General features: G+C 33.8%; 1 protein-coding gene across 1 annotated transcript in view; it reads right to left on the bottom strand.

The window, feature by feature from the left end:
- LOC108906289 (agrin-like) overlaps positions 1-19793 on the bottom strand; it is an 83622-nt gene that overhangs the window by 40284 nt on the left and 23545 nt on the right. The window contains exons 3-5 of the mRNA XM_018709514.2: positions 11111-11347; positions 8553-8768; positions 4274-4702 (exon numbers count right to left, since the gene is read on the bottom strand). Of these exons, the coding sequence (XP_018565030.2) occupies positions 4274-4702; positions 8553-8768; positions 11111-11347 (882 nt within the window). The remainder of the gene's footprint in view (positions 1-4273; positions 4703-8552; positions 8769-11110; positions 11348-19793) is intronic.

Raw genomic sequence — 19793 nt, 5'->3', positions numbered from 1 at the left:
TTACCCTTAACTTGGCCTTATAAATGTCCATATGTACAAGATGTTCTAAAAAGACTCGAATTTCCTGATAATTTTGCAAAATTACGTCAAAAAATTCATATAATAGTTATAGGATATGCTGGTGACCTTGATCTTGACCGTAATTTCAAGGTCAAATCAAGGTCAATTTGAAAAAATTAAATAGAACACCTTATATGTCATGCCAACAAACGATAGACCGCCAAATTTGATGTCCGAGCATAATATTAGAAAATTTAGGATTTTAAAGGACAAATGACCTTGTATTTCACCTTCATCAATGTCAAAGTAAGGTTAACGTAGTATCAACATGGAATAAACTACTTTTATGGCAGCTGTATCCGTTATTCAGCTCCAATTTTGTTTTGTTTCAAAAAATGTTTCCAATATGTCATTTAAGAATCAAACTAATTTTTTACAAAAAATGGCTATAAAAGTAATATAATTTAACAGACAATTTTAAAATTTAATACATTGTTAGGTTAAAATTTGACGATAGGACTTCTGGAGACTGATATTTCGTGTCTTTTTGGGACACCCGGTATAAAGTCCACTTAAGTACTAGAATATATATGTTTTCAAATATATTGCGTCATACATAATAAATTTGAAACAGCAGATCTATTTTTTATAAAACCATGTTGATACGGTCTATTTTACGCATTTGTACTTTACGCACAAATGCGTACTTTACGCCTAGTAGCAGAGAAAATATATTTGCCAATGTATTTTGATATTTGATTTGAGTAACTATATGACATATTGCGTTTGCATTAGTTAATGCAATCGATGATGAGGAGGATATTACTTACAAGTCTCTGAATTCAAAACAGTCTTTTTACGCACTTGTACTTTACGCACAACCGCAAAAACGAGTAATTTACGCACAGTAGGAGAAAAAATACGCGTGTCAGTGTATTTTTATTACCGACGTCTTACCTTGCTTGTGTGAACAATAATCTTAGAGTAATTGTATTTCGTATTGCGCTCACATTAGTTAATGAAGTGTGCAATCGACGCTCAGCAGATATTACTTATCGAGTTCCCCTAGCACCTGGATTAATGGTTCAAGGGATTCAAGAAGTACCAGAGGAATTGCAATATCATTACCTGCTATTACGCAGAGTTTGTATTGCTGTAAGCCAGTTAGGCTCCCTTGGATATAATCTACATATTGTAATTGATATGATGATGTACTGATTAAACATCAGGCTAGGAATAGTATTATGTCTCACGCGTTAACTAGAGAAGTGAGATTCTTGTTTGGGAGGGTTTGTTTGATGTTTCGGCATGGGGAATATTCGTGAATAAAAATGAAAAATTAACATGGCATCTCGTACAATTAGGTACTAAATTATTTTTTTGTTATGGAATTTTTAATTCATTTGTTTATTTTTAACTAATATTGATTAAGGAAGTTACTTATTTGTCAGTCAGAACGCCTGTATTTTTTTTAGCGAAAGTTAAAATCCAGAAGAAGCATATTTTTATATTTAAAATTCGGAAGTATTAAAAAGTGAATACGTATTAAAAATATTAATTTTAGTTTTCTATTTAACTAAAGTTTTTTGAATACGTCAAGTTTAAATCAAAATATCCAACACTGTAATCGAAGATCGAACGAGGGAACCCTTCCAAACAATCTAACGGCGACACTGGCCATCTGTCCCTAAAATCTCTCGCTCCCCTCTTATTTAAAACTTTTTTCATTTTCAGCCATCTTGCGAAAACTTCGACTCTATCGAAATACGGATTGATTAAAAAATAATTACCGTAATACGACAAGCGGGCGGATTCTCGCAAGCGAAACAGAAGGGTTAAACACATTTTTCTACCGAATCCGCTTCAAATTTAAATGTAATCAATACGAATTACTGTTTTTTTTTCCTTATTTTTAGTAACCTGTAAATATATTATATTTCTTCTAGATGTAACATTAATATGCCGCCCCTTCCACCATACAAGTGGAAGTAAAAATTTACATAATTATTCAGGTGAGCAAATTCTAAATCCTCTTGAGCAAAAGTAATTGGCTACTTTTTCTGTGTGACTATTTTTTATTTATAAAAAGCCAGAAATGGTCCTTCGGTTTTTTATTATTTCGTTGCTCGAGACTGTCGGAAGAATTCGAAATGGGGGCCGTGAGAATTTAATAAAATTACCGTATTCTGTTAAATATCGCCTAAAAGATCAAATAGCGTGACTGGAGAAGCTAATAATTCAATAATAATTTTATTACGTGGCATTTTTTCCGCTCTACGCTTTCGGTGTAAGGTTTGATCGAAAAATAACAAATGTTCTAGTATCAGGTGAGTGTTTTTTTTGGTATTTTGCGAATTATAAAACAATATCAGTGACGGGTTGTTTCTAATGTTGCCACTTTGGAATCTCTTAATAAGGACATAACATTACAAGCACTTCCAAAACAGTAGACAGTAAGTTATAAATAAATCAAACTAAAACTTTTACTGCGTCTTAATATGGTAAAATAATTTTGCGTATTATCTGCATGGAAATTGTAATGTTTCCTTCATATTTCATAGTGTTCCTATAATATGTTAAGCATGCGCAAGAGCGTTTAGGATGCTCTATTGTTAGAAGCTCTACTTCTAACTTTGTTAGAGTGGAAACATGGACAAATGAATGACATACGGCCTCCAAGTTATCAATCCCAGACCATTGGATTATAAATAATAAAACCACTTGATGGGTTCCAGAACCTTGGAATGGGGAACTCAGTACCCTTTATCAGAAACCACCATAACCTCATGAGCTTAGTAACCTCACAGCTGTATGAAGCAGGGAACGGAGTAAACAGTACGAAGGAGTTCAAATGATCACAATATTTATGGTTAACTAACCTTGAAACCAATACTCGAGTAAAGGAACCCTATAACCTCGTAATCTTACAAATCCAAGAACCCCATGGAACTGCAGTGAACAGTTTTGGATTCCTTCGTCCTGTTAGCCAACATCAAACCTGGTGCATCGATTGTTATGGATAATGCGCCTTACCATAGTTTACGAATGGAGAATGGAGAAATCATGGAAAAGTTGAATGGGAAGTACATTGAATATAATACCACGATGTTAAAGATAGAATTATTGGAAGCTGCACAAAAAAAAAACAAATAACTATGTATGTAGTGAGTGAAACGACGAAAGCTCGAGATGTTACACTACGGCGGCCACCATACCACTGATCTGAACCCTACTGAACTAATCTGGGCGAATATAAAAATTTATGTGGCGCGAAATTTAAATAGGTGTAAAACTACTACTACTAAATCGAATAACCACCTGCATCGGTATAAGTTAGAAAAGAACCTCTTATATTTTTAAGAGGCAGCACTGATATCGTTAGTGAAGTGGTAGTGATAGCGTTAGTAACAGTGACAGTGATAGCGATTTTACTAATGCTTATAATAAAAAACATTTTTAGTGTCTTTTCGGTTGTCCATCTCATCTTTTACTGATTTTGTTGCGATAATGGTACACTACGCAAAAAAAACTTTTCGCAGGAGCCAGTCAGCAAGAAGACTGTCTACATTCCATAATAAGAAGGAATAATAATAATAATAATAATAATAATAATAATAATGATAATAATAATGATAATNGATGCGGGGGCACGTCGTGCAGGATATGTTGCACGGTACACTGGACAAGCTCTGTGGGCATGTTCGTTTGCTTCGCCATAAATTAATTACATATCATAATATTCGCGATTGCTAAGTAAATGCGCCATTTTCAAAAGAAAACTTGGAAATATGGCTATTAAATGTACTCTTGAAAAACATCACAGCAATCACTACAACAATGTATTACAAATTGACTTTGGAATACAGTCCGGCTTCATAAGAAACCTACAAACTCGTAAAAAGAGAATAAAGAGAATTTTTCGTAAGTACTCGCCACGATAAAATACATGTATTTCAGCAGTTCCAAAACAGTTTTAAACACATTTTTAATTAGCTGTTTCTCTATGACCTTAAACTTGCGATACAAGTTTGTGACACCAGTTAGCTCAGTTTTTTAAATTTTTGACATAAGTTCATTAACACCCTTTGTACTGTATTATAAATAATAAAGTTGGATATCAGAATGTTCCAAGATCTGTAAGGATAATCTTGTTTCAACCAAAATCGACATATCTATTTGTTGTTGTATATTTAATAATTTCTCATTGGAATGCCTGTAATTTTGGGAATCTGTTGGGCAATGAATTTATTTTTATTATCGCATATTAACTTACTGCAAGGCCCATTGTAGAGTACGGTGATGTCCCTCCTGTGCTTGCACGCTTCCAGCCTGAGTTTGCACTCGTTCCCGTAGGAGATTCCGTCGGACCCGCACACAGGCTCGAATTCCGCCGGGCAGATGGGGCATTCGCAGTGGGCCGTGCCGGATCTTTCAACACAGGTAGCGCCGTATTGGCACTCGTGCTCGCTGCAAGGTCCTTTCTCGCCGCATACTCCCGTATAGGCAATTTCAGTTGTCGTGCGGGCTAGACAACCGGCCCTTTTCATCTCGCAGTCAGATGGGAAAGTGCGACCGTCTTTGGAGCAAACCGGCCTCATGATAGGCTGGCAGGCCGGCGGGCATTGACAATGAGCTATTCCGAATTTATTTATGGCGCATTCTTCGCCCAGGGTGCACCGCACGCTCGTGCACGGGTTTATGCCTGCAAAATAGGTTAGGGCGGGTAAGGGGGGGTTGATGTTTCGGAAAATTTGACAGGTGAACTTGAACGGCTTCAGCGACCATTCAATACATTTTACTTATTATTTTTTCCGTAAAATTTTGCATGAGCAACTTCAGTGCTTATTGAAAATGTTTTCAAAAGCATCAGCTTCTTCACATCAAAAACTAAACACTTTTTTCTGACTTATTAAAAAAAATCGAAAGTGAAGTGATTTTTTAAAAGTTTAAATTGTTGTAAAGAATTTATACACCTTTAATGAGTTTCGAAAGTGAAGCGATTTTTTTTGATGTTTCGGAAAGTTTTAGAGGTACATTAGAATGGTCTTAGTGTTGCTTCAAAGTACTTTTAAAAACATCTTCATATAATAGAAAATGTTCAAGTATCACAAATATTACTGTTTATATTTTTTTGAGAAAATTTAACCTGAATAACCTCAATACTAGTTGAAAATAGGCACCTTTAAAAACATCAGATATTTTTTCTGTTCTTTTTTAATGTTTCGAAAGTGAAGTGATTTTTTTCAGAATTTCTTAAAAAAGTTTTGAAATTGAAATCTTTTAAATTTCGGTGCTTTTCGCAAGCATTTTTGGAAACAATATACAGGCTGTCCCGGTACTTGATACAAAAGTCAAGTACAAATAGATGAGGTCAAAATATACTATATACAGGTCCGGAAAGTCCCCATGGTTCATCGGCCGTTACGTGAGAGCGATAGAGTAAGTCATAGAAATCCGTGCGATAGAGAAGGATAGCTATAATGAAGGCGTCTCATAGTCACCGCCCGTTTTGCCCTTCCACAAATAAGATCCACTTCCACTTGTAATTCAGCGACCGGTGGTCACCTTTGTTTTCGTCGTTTGCCTTTTCTGTAATAGATGTCACTACTTATACAATTCCGACTTCGTATTCCGATATGTTAATACAATCCGTTAACAGAGGGCAGCACATTTTGTCTAAGGTGTGGTGCCAGATCTACAGATTTTTTTGGAATTGGGGAAATAGGGAATTTTGCTTTATTTCTTGGGATATTTAAGTCGTTTTAAAAAGTATACTTAAATAACAACTAAATGAACTTTAAATGCAGCTGAGCACTATACTCCATTTGAATAACTTCTCAGTAGGGGAAACAAGGTCACTAGATTTACAAACAGAGGTATCTACTAGCTACTGAAAAAATTTTTCTTTGTTACGCGTTGTACTGCCCTCTGTTAACGGCTGTTATTAACATATCGGAGGAATACCGAAGTCGAAATTGTATAAGTAGTGATATCTATTAAAAAAAAGCCAAACGACGAAAACAAAGATGACCACCGGTCGCTGAATTACAAGTGGAAGTGGATCTTATTTGTGGAAGGGCGAAATGGGCGGTGACTATGAGACGCCTTCATTATAGCTATCCTTCTCTATCGCACGGATTTCTATGACTTACTTTATCGCTCTCACGTAACGGCCGATGAACCATGGGGACTTTCCGACCCTGTATGTATAGAATACCGGCCTTGTATATTTACATTAAATTATGTTCCAAAAATTTATTTTTGTGTTTTTTGAATAGATTTTGCATTATTTATTTATTTTACTCTTAGAAATATATTCATGTGAGTAAAACTTTTTTTATATAAAATTAATGCAAATGAGAGACCGGATTTGAGGATTAAACCAATCACCCTGTATAGCAAGCAACTGAAAATTATTTTACTTTAGTCACATCAACAGCAAGTCCTATGAGCGACGGCTTGTAGTAAAATAAAAAATAACTTGTTTATTTGAAAATTATTCGGGAAACTTTACATGAAACAACTTTTATGTATGAGGGGAAAATCTTTCTAGCAATATGGTGCAAATATTAGTGCTGGAAATATCAAGGCAATAAGTCGTCTGTTAGGGATATGGTTTTATATGAAAAACATTTTATGATAGAGAAATATGCTGCATTTTTCTCTAAGAATAAGTATTATTTCTACGAGCTTTTAAGACAACTTGTCAAAAAATGGTTCTAGAAACACATTTTTGTTGACTAAAATTTAAAATTAGTGTAGTAAAGGAAATGTCACTCCTAGAACTGAAAAAATTTTAATTAATTAATTAATTAATTAATGAAAATTTTTTTCCACTCGAAACAGCGCTAAGTTTTTAACGTTATCGATATGCGCTATCTGTCCTGCTCCTGTAGATTCCAAAACAATATTGCAGTAAATCATACTCATTATTAGAGGTCATAATCTATAAAATTGTTCAACAAACTAATCGGACATTCGATCTTGCTGAATTGGAAATTAAATGATAGTTACTATTTAACATTATGCTCGCAGTTCAATACAAACAGAGCGATTTATAATTTATAACTCTGATAGGGCGGGCGATTCTAAATATATTAATTGGGTTTCATTGAATATGCCAGTTATTCACTGGCATTCGTGGCTTTAAATATTCAAAGGTCCGTTAAAACTGTGTAATATTTTACACATACAGGGTGGTTGGGGTTAACATCGACAGGTTTTTAAGAAAATAGTGCCATTTTATCACACATATTCCTTTTTTCGGAAATATATAGGGTGTTAAAAGTTTGACTGCCTTAATTTTAACAGACGATAGAATACATTAAAATAAACAAAAAAACTTTATATGACATGGGTCCTAAACTCAAACATTTCCGAGGAAAAATTAAGGAACATTGACATATCCCTTTTTTGAACTTCTTTATGCTAAATTCTAAGAATAATTAGCGTTGTAATAAATTTAAAATTTGATAAAATTCATACCGAGCGATGTGACAACGGCGCGGCGGTACTAAACTGTCCAGCATTACGAAATTCAGTTGGTATCTGGAATTGGACCGTGTCTGAGTGTTTTTGCGTACAACTATTTCCTTTTCTTGAGGTGTTTTCAAGCGAGTGCGCGAAAATTGGATTCGAAGGTGTCGTGCGTTCATCGAAAATGGTCGTGGACATTTTGAGCATGTGTTCTAGTTGTTTTGTACTTGTGCGTTTAAAAATTACTGAATTTTGCTATTTGCTATTTTGCTGGTATTTATTTAAAAACTGGAAAACAGTAATTATTATCTTGAAATTTACTAAATGTTTCACAATAATAGTTGTTTACATTTTTTCCGTAGGACAAGCCTGCCGTGTGCACACGTGGTATGCATCAGCTGTGTAGCGTTAGGTTAAGCGCTGTTGTCACGTTATGATGAAACTCCCTGATATTAATACTCGCTGTATTTTGAAAACTGTTAAACTGTTTATTTATGATTACTTTATCTCATGCTGAAGTAATGACAGTCAAACTTCTTACACCCTGTATGTGCTGAAATCAGTGAAGAATAAATGAAATGCTTCAAAATAGTTTAATTAAAAAACCATTATTAATTTTGGCCAAAATGTGAGTTGAAGAAACCGTTATAATACGGGGTACAACTTTAAGTGGTCGTTAATTTTTTACAAAAAGTAGTACTGATATTATTTTTTTAAATCCAATAAATAGTTGAGTTATAACTCGTTTTTAACTTAAACTCTCGTCTACGCCGTTACTGGGCTGCTTCCGTAAAGCATTTGTCACTATTTTTGAAAGCACTGTGTTTAGTTTCCGAATTTCAGTGTCAGTTACCTCTAAGATTGACCTAGTTTAGGTGAATTTCATAATATCAAAGTAGCCTCCGTGTAAATATGACCCCATTCAAAGATACACCCTGTATAATAAAATTTTCCTTAAAGTTTGTTTACTTTGTTGGGCGCCCTGTATAATCACGTATAGATTTTACTCAGAATGGAGTAGACGCTTTTAGCACCCGCAAGTAAAACGCCAAGCGCAGTGAAAGAAAAGTAAGGACCTGAGCTGCATTTTCCACGGTAGATGATATTCAGAGTTTTTCTAGCTCGGCAGGCTTCTTGTCGTAAAGTACATTCGTTGGAATACGTTTTGCCGTCGGACCCGCAAACCGGGGTGAACTCCAAGGGGCAAGTGTCTCCACATCGACAAACAGGATTACGGTGCTCATCCAGCTGACACACCTCTGGCTCCGCACACTGTACTCCTGCACAGGGATCTGAAACAAGTACACCATTATTTTCTTTTTGCGGTGTTTGCCCGCCTCCATATTTCCAAACCGCAGCGCGTAAAGGTACACGGGGGCAGTAATTTTATGGCCTCTCGGCCGGAGGATGTAAAATTTCCCAGCGGGAAATGTTTAATTTCGATCGAATGACGTGTTTCGGTGCCGCTCCATTTTGTTTTAGCAATAAATACACTTGCGTAAAGTATTTACTTTACGCGCACTGTACAGTACGCGTTAGTGCGTAATGTACATATTTTACTACACTACTACACTAGTGCGAAAAATGAATTTCTCTTGCAATATGACAATATGGGTGTTGAATTATATCGACGTCACGCTCTTTCCAAGTGTCAAACTGACAGTTATTCAGTAATAATTTAACAAAATTAAATTTATTAAAGGTGTTTGATTTAAATAGTACTTACTATTTTATTTTAAAATATTATGTTGATTGTTGTTACTTGCTGGGAATAATGAATATACCTTGCGTAAAATATTTACTTTACGCACGCCGTACATTACGCGCTAGTGCGTAATGTTCATATTTTACACACTAGTGAGGAGACATTATAAATCATTACTATTTTTTTCTAGATGGAATAATATAAGACATATTTTCATTCATAAAGATTAAAAGATTTAAATGATAAATACCGCAGTTATTGTACTGTAAATGTCAAATTTGACGGGTAGGCTAAACGTTATGCTGACTTCAGTATAATAACTAACTAGCTCTGATGTGAAATTTCGACAAAATATAAAATAATAAGACTGATTTTTTTAAACACCCTGTATAATTTCATAATCACTTTTCAATTTATGCTATGTGTATTAATGGGATGAATGAATTGGTGAAAATGAAAATCAGATGTATTTAAATAAATAAAGTGGTTATATAAAATATTATGTTGTTTTAAAATTGTGAAGTTGGCAAATAATATGTTGTGTATACAGGGTATCCCAATTTATAGGTCTACAGTAAGCAAAACAAATGAAAACCAACTGTTTTTTATTAAATAAACCCCAATAACCAGCATTTTTTGTCTTACTGACTTAACGTCATTGTTATAAAATTAAAATATTATGAAATGTCGAAATCTTATACCCCTGAACGTTTTTTTTGCTGTTTCCTAACACTGTTATTTGGGAACGCTCAAATTGCATTACCATACAAATGAATTGCTTGTATAAATAGCAATTGTCTCTTTTATGGGTATTTGATGTGTACAGGAGTATTCAAACGTGCACGACTACACATTCCTATTTTATTGTTTTTGTGGTGTTTATTCAGGTCCCAAATTTAAACACCACAAAATGAACAGACGTATAGGACAACAGTTCCCATCATAATAAAATTACTGCGTTTCACTTTGCCACATAAAACTTACATTACGCACTAGTGCGTAAAGGACTGCAATTTACGCCATACTGTCTAAAATGAAATAAAATAGTAAGGCAGTTATTAATTTCTCGTTGTATCAATGGCGTTGTTTTAAAGTTGTTTATTTGAATAAAACTGCGTAATAAATCAACTAGATTAATCACTACGCACTAGTGTGTAAAATATTTACATTACGCATTAGTGTAAAAAAGATTATGCTCGAGTACAGTCGTATTTTACGTATGGATTATAAAAATTATGTTTAAACACTGGAACAAATTTGTTTTAAAATGGAAAGTCAAGTGAAATCGCTGTTAAGGGCTGTAGGGGCGTAAGAGAAGATAGTTGTTATTAATTGAATTATTTAAGTGTTCAGGACACCGTACAACGTTTAATCTTAAACCGATTGCCACTGGTTCACTGACGCGGATATTTTAGACTGGCAAAGTTTGAATGGAAAAGTTGAAAAAATTTAAAATCATTTCAGATCCTTACAAAAAAACTTTCTGATCGCTTCAAGTATCTGCTTGACTGGGCGTTACGCGCAATTTATTTTGCTTCCTATTTCCGATTGTAAAATTTTTTAAGACAACGGCCTGATTGTTCTAGTTGTCGCGGAAATCCACAGAAGTTCCTATACACTCTCGATAAACGCCTACCTAACAAATTATGTATTTAGCAGGAAATAATTCTGATATAAACCAGGAAGACGTGTCGTCAAGTTACATCATCAAGCATTCAGTGTAATTTAAACTAAAAGTTTGACTTCCTCAGTTAATAATTTCCCTTTTCCAAGAGACGCCAGCTTTGTGTATCAAGTTTGAAGCTGTGAGCGTTGTTAAAATCGATGGAACACAACTCACATAAGATGATCCTTTGGTTAAGAGGTAATGATCCTAGTATGGAAAAAAATAGTCGACGCCATTTGCAATGTTGGAAATTTTACACTTACCGCATTTTCCGGAGAACTTAATTGTGATGTTCGAATTCGACAAACAGGCCGCTCGTTGGAGTTCGCACTGGTTCTTGTAGTCCACACCGTCAGATCCACAAACAGGACGCGATGTGGTATGGTCCCCATAGCTGGGACATTTTTCTGGACAGACGCAGCTTGAATTGCGACCATCGGAACTTACCACGCAGCGGGCTCCAAATCCACACTGCTTGTCGCGACAGGGATCGCTTTGCTCTGAAAAAAAAAAGGAAAAAGTAGATGGTTGTAGTAATTGCAGGAATCAAGACGTTAGATACGATATGTTTTGCCAAATTCGAGAGACAGTAACACGTAACGTCACAGTTGGTATGAAAATGTAATCGAGTTTTAAGAGAGTGTCATAAATTCAATGCGTAGTTAATTTTTGTATAGAAAGTATAGTGAATTTTTAATACTATAGTATAATAATTATTGTTTGCTTCAAAGGTATAATGATTTTCGAAAGTGTAGTCAATTTAAGGTGTAATGAATTTTTAATTTGAAAGTGTGATAAATTTTTATTTGGAAACTGTGGTAAATTTTTGGTTCAAAAGTGTAGTGAATTTTTAAATTTTATTTCGCTTTAATTCCTGGAACGCTTGCAATTGATGTTTTCCTTCCCCATAACCAAACTTACCGTTGGGGAAAACATAGCATGCGATACTCAGTTCGGTCATGTGTCTGTTGGAAAGGAAGAAGAACAATAAATAATACAAAGCCGTAAGTTTTCGCATATTTTGAAGTTATCACAGGTGATTCCTGAGGACAGATCTGGATATTACTGTTTATTGGTAGTACTGCGAGGAATACGCGGAGGAAGACGATGTCCGTAGGACAAGCGTGGAGGATGGTTTCTTTAAATTCGAGTAAAATTGTGTAAATCACGCCTGCAGAGTAATCAGATATTATACATGTATAGAGGGATTGTAAACATGAACAATAGCGTAGGGAGTATGCGTCTGATTAAATTCAGATATGCAAGAGGATAAGATCCAGACACATTTTTCAGGACACGATACCGTACGAAGTGATACGATCGATGGCGAGGCAATGCGAACGCGCGAACTGTACACAGGTCTGCACGTCACTGAGGTGAGCAGAAAGTCTTTTCGTCCTGAAGCAAACTTGCACTCCAGGTAGCGTGACTACACACGGTAGCAAAGCAGAGCAAGCGCCATATTGATTTTAACTTCGGTAAAATACCACATGAGATTACTATGTCGCAGAAGTGTCCGGCTTTGTTCTAGTATATTACGCCCGCGTACAATTTTTATCTGTGGCTCGTCTTTTCGATATGCCACACGTAATGCGCCAGATATTAGAGCTACCAGGCTTGATTTAAATAGAACAAAATTAATTATATATATCAGAAAGATATTTTTAGCCGGACGGGGATGTAGTTATTGAAAAAAACATTATTTGTTTCTTCATCAGGAAAATCTACAAGTGAATATTTGATGAAGAAACCTTTTAAATAAAATTTAAAGAACAAATTTTTTTTGGTAATTTCACCATAAAGCTCTTTTAGATCATTTAATTCTCTTCAATTTGAGCGGTATCATCGATCAAAGCAAAAAAATCATTTTTGACTTTGGCAATCAATTACTCGGGAAATAATGGCATACAGAAAATCCAAAAATGGTTTTGAAAAGTGAAAAGTATTCTCTACAAGTCGTAATTATTGGTTTTTGATACAAAAAATTTTCGAAGTGAAAATGTTGGTTAGAAAAAAAGTAAAAAATTGCATGATTTTGGTGGATAGTGACTGTAACTTTTCAACCTCAAAGTGTCCTAAAGATGCCCTGATAATTTCAAAACGCTGTGATTTTTTTTCTTTGTGCCCAGAATGTTTAAATTTGTCGTCGAAAGACTTTGTCTAATTAAATAAAAATGTAAAATGAAAATTACTCGATTACTGCACAGTTTTGAAAAAAAATATAATGCAAAAGAATAAACGAAATAAAATAAAAAATCAAAGTTGCCCTTCGTATATATATAAGCGTATAAAAATTGTAATTTTTTATATGGACAGCGACAGAGTTTTATTTAGATGATAACATGGGCGATAGAATTGTTTTAAAAAGAAAGGGATTTAATTGTTTTCCTTTCATACCTGTGCCAAAAACATCAAACAAATTAATGTGAATATGCTTTGTGTTATAAACCGTTGTATTAACCATCTATGGATATATGTGTGTATACTTCTGACCTTTATTTTAAAAGCACATAAAAAGACTCAAATACGAACTTTGTTTAAAGCTAACTGTTTTTTCCTTGCGAACGAATCATTGAAAGTTCATTATCGAGGTTTTACATGAACTGAAATTGTTGCTACTTCTGGAGTACCTCAGGGTTCAGTTCTTGGCCCGCTATTTTTCAATATCTTTATTAATGGGATTCGAGGAAAATCAGACCTATTGTTTACGAATATACTGTTGTTACAGAAATTGTTTTGATAGCAAATTAACAATTCCTTGCATTACTTTATATCTCATGCTAATAAAAGTATCGGTTTCGTTAAAAGCAATGCTAAGCATCTTAAATAAAACGGTTCTTAAGATTCTTGTATTTTAAAAAGTATAACAGGAGTTCTGATTATAGAATTTAACATAAAAAAAAAATATTAGAAAATAGACACATTATCGCCATTTTGTTGTTTGGATACAAATTTTAAACTTTTATGTATCCTGACCCCTATTTATTGTCGTTATATTACTTATAGACCAGGGCGGATCTGTTTTGGGGTGGATGTGAGAGGGGCAAGCAAAATTTTTTCTGGATTACCTTCAGTACAACTCACATAATAAAAGTGTAGATCCCTAGATTTGAGCGAGGTCCGGAACAATTTCAAAATTGCAAAAAACCTATTTTATCTGAGTTTTTTTTTTACTTATATCTTGGAACCTATCCATTTTGGAGGGATATTGAAGAGGAAAAACGTTTTAGAATTGAATTTTGCACAATACAGGGTGTCCCGAAATTCATGCAACAAAATTTGGTCATAGATTCTTAATACAAATTTAGGGGTTCCGTATTTTTCCTTTTTGCCGACTGGCCCCCCTCTTTCGGAGTTATAGCCCCCTGAAATCTGCCCCATAAGAAGTCTTTTTTATATCTCAAAACCATGTTGTACGAGAATCACTAAATTTGGTACACAGGGGTTTTATGACATGTGAAATCTCACAGTGCTACGCTTTTTGGTGAGAAACCCCCTTAAGACACTTTTTCGTGGGCCCTCTTGTCTTTGGAACCAGAAAAAATTGGTCGCAAATTTGTTTGTTTTTTTTTTTAAATTATTAGTTAGCTAGAAAGCCATTGAATTTAGAAACTTTTTGTCTCTTGATACTTGTTTCGTAAAACGCAATGTTTTTGAGGAAAATGGCGAATCACGATATGCATTCGATCACATTTTGACATTTTTCTCGAAAACATTGTGTTTTACTAGAAAAGTATAAGGAGACAAAAAGTTTCTAAATTTAATGGCTTTCTAGTGGACTGATAATTTTTAAGAAATTTAAATATGCGACCAATTTTTTTTGGCTCCAAAGACAAGGGGGCCCACAAAAAATTGTCTTAAGGAGGTTACCCGCCAAAAATAGCACCATCAGATTCCACATGTCATAAATCCCCTGTGTACCAAATTTGGTGATTCTCGTACAACAGGGTTCTGAGATATAAAAAAAAGATTATTCTTAGGGGCGGACTTCAGGGGGCTGTAACTCCGAAAGAGGAGGCCACTTGGCAAAAATAAAAAATACGGGTCCCCTAAATTTGTCCTAAGAATCTGTGACCAAATTTTGTTGCATAAATTTCGGAACACCCTGTATACTGTAAGTTAAAAATATTTAAATTTATTACCGATGTTCCAAAATAGCAATAATTGACGAAAAAAAGGCAAATCAATCAAGTTTTTTGGATTTTAAAGAAGCGTCTTTCCGAGTACTTTAATATTATAATTTTTGAAAAAAACTAAATCTGTTGCTGGACATGTTTCGTTTGATTAATTTAGTTACCTCTAAAAATGCAATGGATTGGAACATATATTTTCCTCTATTAAAATATTTAATAGAACTGTTAATCATATATTTTCCATTGAAAATTCATTCAACTCCTCATTCTGCTGTAGTTTCTGCTAATTGGTTCTATTGTTACAATTTTTACGTATATACCAACTGTCTAGTGACCCTGTTGTACAATGTCAACGGTTAACGGTTTTTAATTCTCATGTATTATTTCCATGTAAGTAGGCTTACACCTGTTTGGAAATAAATAAACAACGAATTTTTCCATTCCGAACGCTGGTTACTGGACTACCGATGTATCAGGTCGACGTTCGTTCACAGACAGAGGCATATCCGCTGGTGACTCTGCTACGTGGTCCGGTTTAGTGCGGCACCATTTCAACTTCTCGGATTCGCCTCTCTTTCATTTCTGGATCACGGGCACTAGGCATCCTTCTATATTAGCTTCTATGTATTTACATGATCGTTGGGTTTCCGGGGTGGTTTGGGGGCGGTTTTACGACATTATCTTATATATATATATATATTATATCTTTTGCGTAAAATATATTTATACATTTTGGTAAATCAAAACTTGATATGGTATTGATCATTTCTGCAGTAAACGCCCCCTTGATGGAAATTTATCAGGCAAGCAAGATATTAATTGCTTCGAGATCTTATTTCAAATTAAACTAAGCCCTTTAAAAAATACCAAGGAAACTTTATGCGGTTTAGCACTTATCGGTTTCAATTTTTACTTTCCTCGATTAATTTTTATACCTTCCTCTTCCTAATAATAATCTGATACGGTGTGACGCGACAACCATTAGTAGTTACTTAAAATATTTCCTTGATAAATAGCGTGTCTGCGTCAAGTTGAAGCACACGTAAAAGTAAGTTATTATTAGGAGATTGCCTTTGCGCAGAATAATTAATATTGCTGGGGTTTAGCTGGAATTTAATTAATAATTTTAATTTCAACACTTTGCAAATATATACGATTACAATTCATTTTGTTTTAGTTGAAAAATAAATGTAAGTAATAAATACTTCACTTCATAAATACGAAAATTAATGACTTATATTTTATTGTAAAAGCGGTAGGAATCCGTAAAGTACAGGGTGGTGCATTTTTTATTAAACTCAACCCAGGAAATTAATATTGACCTAGATGTCTTGCTAAATATTTCTCGTTGTCTTCGTGGTCCTCATCGTCTTCACCGTCTTCGTGGTCTTCGTCATTTTCGTTGACTTCATCATCGTTTTCATCATTCCTCTTCGCCATCCTCGTCGTCGTCGTCCTCTCGTCGTCCTCGTTTTCGTCTTTGTCGTCGTCTTCGTCATCTTCGTCATCCTCGTGTATTTTATTGGCTGTTTGTTTATATTTTCCAAGTTCGCGTTAAAATTTGTTGTTTCTTAAGTGTCATTCCTGCGAATCTAGAAATAACTTCCTTATTAGTCCAGTCTTTTGAACAGTGTCACATATGGTATTAGAAAATTAAAAAAGTAGAAATCGAGATAGAACTTTTTTGCTGACTTATAATCTGCCGTTATATTTCGCTCAGTGTTTTAGTTATAGACTACGGGGGTTAGGAATACAGGGTGCAACCCTCCATTTGTAAGTAGCGTATGGAGGGTGATTTGAACCAACATCAAATTCATTAATTTTTATTCTATTTTATAAATTAATGACATTTTTGGCCATGCCGTACATTTTTCATGAAACATGTGCTGACTAGAGGAAAATTAATTTCCCTCTGAAAAGTAGGATTTCACGGTGAAAAATGTTTGTACGGCGTTAATATATTTTGTTAATACTGACAACAATAAATTAACAAAAACAAAATGCTGTACAAAAAAAAATGGTTCTAAATGGCTTGAAATATATTTTTGCAAATAAGTATTACTTGCAAGAATTGATTTTATTTTTACTATTATTTTCTCCTTAATACAAATTATTTACTACTGTACGGCCTTTCTATAATAAGACTTACAATATCATATAGAAATATTTTTCAGTAATGCCGTACATATTTGTCGATACAGGAGTGAGAAACCCCGGATGCAAACATCTATATTCTGACCCTTATGGTTTCCGATCATTGAAAAATGGTCGGTATTGTTGCTAAAATATTATTTAAGATGTAAAATAATTTTTAAGTAATATGCCGTTAAAAAACCATAGGTCGATATGAAAATTATTAATTTTATAAATTTGAAAAGCTTGTAAGTATATTAATATTTTTTTTTTCACAAGTACATAAGTAAAATTTTTTCAGAATCCAAAAAATTATTATTAAAAAAATCCATAAAAAAATCTGCATTCGAATATTTTTTAAAAAATTTGGAATTATTTTTATTTTAAAATTAAAATTACCGCTTCGAGATTCTAGCTGGCCATCGAAACATCTTCTTTCTCTGTCTCTTTTTTCTTTTCGGCGTGTAAATTTTATGTGGTTTTATTCATGTTTATGACCGACAATCTTAAAGTTGTTTTTTTAACAAATGCACTTTTAAATTATTTTTACTAATTTTAAACATATAGTATGCCAATGGCTTCATCACAATTTTTGCATAAATAAATTGTTCAAACAATTGTAACAGAAGTTGCAAATATGCAAATACGAGGGTACAGCTACTTCAAAACATATATTATATCACTGTTTTAAATGTAAGTATTTATATAGGAATTCTTATGAGTATTGAGTTAAAATTAGTTGTTTATTATCATATTTATTTCAAAATAATACCTTCTTGAACGTCAATAAATTTCTAAATTTCTCAAAATATTTTCTCGACTGTCTATAAACAATTTTTTTTTTTAACTTAAAGACAATGCCATCATAATTTCTACGGTATAAATTAAATTTCTCTTGAAATTAGGATAAAACTCATTTTGGACTTATACAGTTTCGAATAATTGTTCCAACGAATATGTACGGCATTGCAATTTTCATTCTTTATGTTATATTTCTGATGAAAATTTGTAAATGCCGTATAGTTATTAATGACCTAAAAATGTAGTAGAAATTTAATGAAAAATATTATCAGCTATGTAAAATCCACTAGTTAAAAATGTACGGCATTGTTTTTTTATATTTTTTTTACTTATGAAAAGTCAATTACAGCCATAATATTTTGAATATAACATTTTTAGTCTATAACAAGGAACTTTCAAAATATTGTAAATTTTCACAATTTATTTATTTGTATTTTAATTCGAATTTTTAATTTGTACCATTAATTATAACTGGCCATGATTTAGTACGACAGCTTTTGGTTATATTTTTATCAAAAAAGTGGTTAGCGTACAGAAATAAATGATCTTATCGAAAAAAAATAAAACTCAATTCCAAAATACAAGTAATTGTTTATAAACTATTGCATTAACCATAATTTTCAGAGGGCATAGTTGCTAAGAATTATTTGGAGAGTTAAATAATAATGTGGAATCGATGCCGTACATTTTTCAATGACTTGAAACAATGGGGCTAAAATAGAGGGTTGCGCCTTGCATTTCTAACCCCTGTATCAGCAGATACGTACGGCGTCACTAAAAAGTTTTCTACGTATCAACCCGAAACTTGCAGTATAAATGCCGTAAATCACCAAAATCCGGGCCAAAATTTTCCTGGCTTCCGGTATTGCTATTTTTTTACGGCATTAGGTCGAGGTTCATTTTTTTTGTATATACTTTAGAAATGCCGTACAAAAATGTTTTGCCGAAAACCACAGGTGTACTCACCTGTATGTTATATGTGGTAGTACTGATTTATAAGTAATTCATGCTGGGTCAAATGACCCCTTGAAAATTTCCGATGGGCTTGTAGTCTATTACACACATAACTTGATTTTACAAGAATTGATAAAAATGCAACTCATCAGCATTTAGTTTGGTGAGTTGCAGTGAGCAGTGAGTTTAGTTTTAAAGGTAACACATGAATATTATTTACTATTGCCAGCATACATGATGCGTCTACATAAAGGACGTTTTATCTATACAATAGGAAAAATACGATGTAGAATTTCACGTTCCCGCAAGACGCAGGCTTTCATCACATACACGGGTAAAATCGTTCGCCTTGCGACTTTTTGCTTTAAACATGTATTGAATGAAGTGTGACTAAAAAGAACAATATATCCTGTTAACGCTTGACCTATTTCAGATGTCAAGATTCGGCCGCGCCGATAAACAGAGTACTAGGTTTTCACTTTTCAGCGACTCCACGAAAGAAATATGCGTAAAGTTGACGGCTTGATTTTTCATATCTGATCGCACCTTTGGAACATTTCTCCAACGCGCTGATTATAAAAGCGAAGGCGGCGATGGTAATCGTGAGATAAATAAATAAATAAACCTATATTCGGGCTGTTGGTTACTTGAACCAGCGCGTTTTCGAAAGTGGGTTTAATTTTAAGGGTTAGCTGTAAAAATAAGGCGGTTCACAAAAACTGTCATTATTCTATTACGAAAATCGCGATATGGTATGTTATACAAAAAGTGTTCAGAATTTACCGTACAATTCAAAAATGGCATAATATACAAGATGTTCCATGAAAAAAAAAAAATGATGACTGCATATTATGTTCTTCTTGAGACGCCCTGTATACAATTTTCTTGTGTCAAAAAACTCCGCAACTGAAAGTATTAATCGGCG

Source organism: Anoplophora glabripennis, unplaced genomic scaffold (genome assembly GCF_000390285.2).
Source record: "Anoplophora glabripennis isolate ALB-LARVAE unplaced genomic scaffold, Agla_2.0 scaffold32, whole genome shotgun sequence".
In the NCBI taxonomy this organism is placed as follows: Eukaryota; Metazoa; Arthropoda; class Insecta; order Coleoptera; family Cerambycidae; genus Anoplophora; species Anoplophora glabripennis.
Note: the sequence above shows the minus strand (reverse complement) of the source record. Positions and strands in the feature narration are given on the sequence as shown.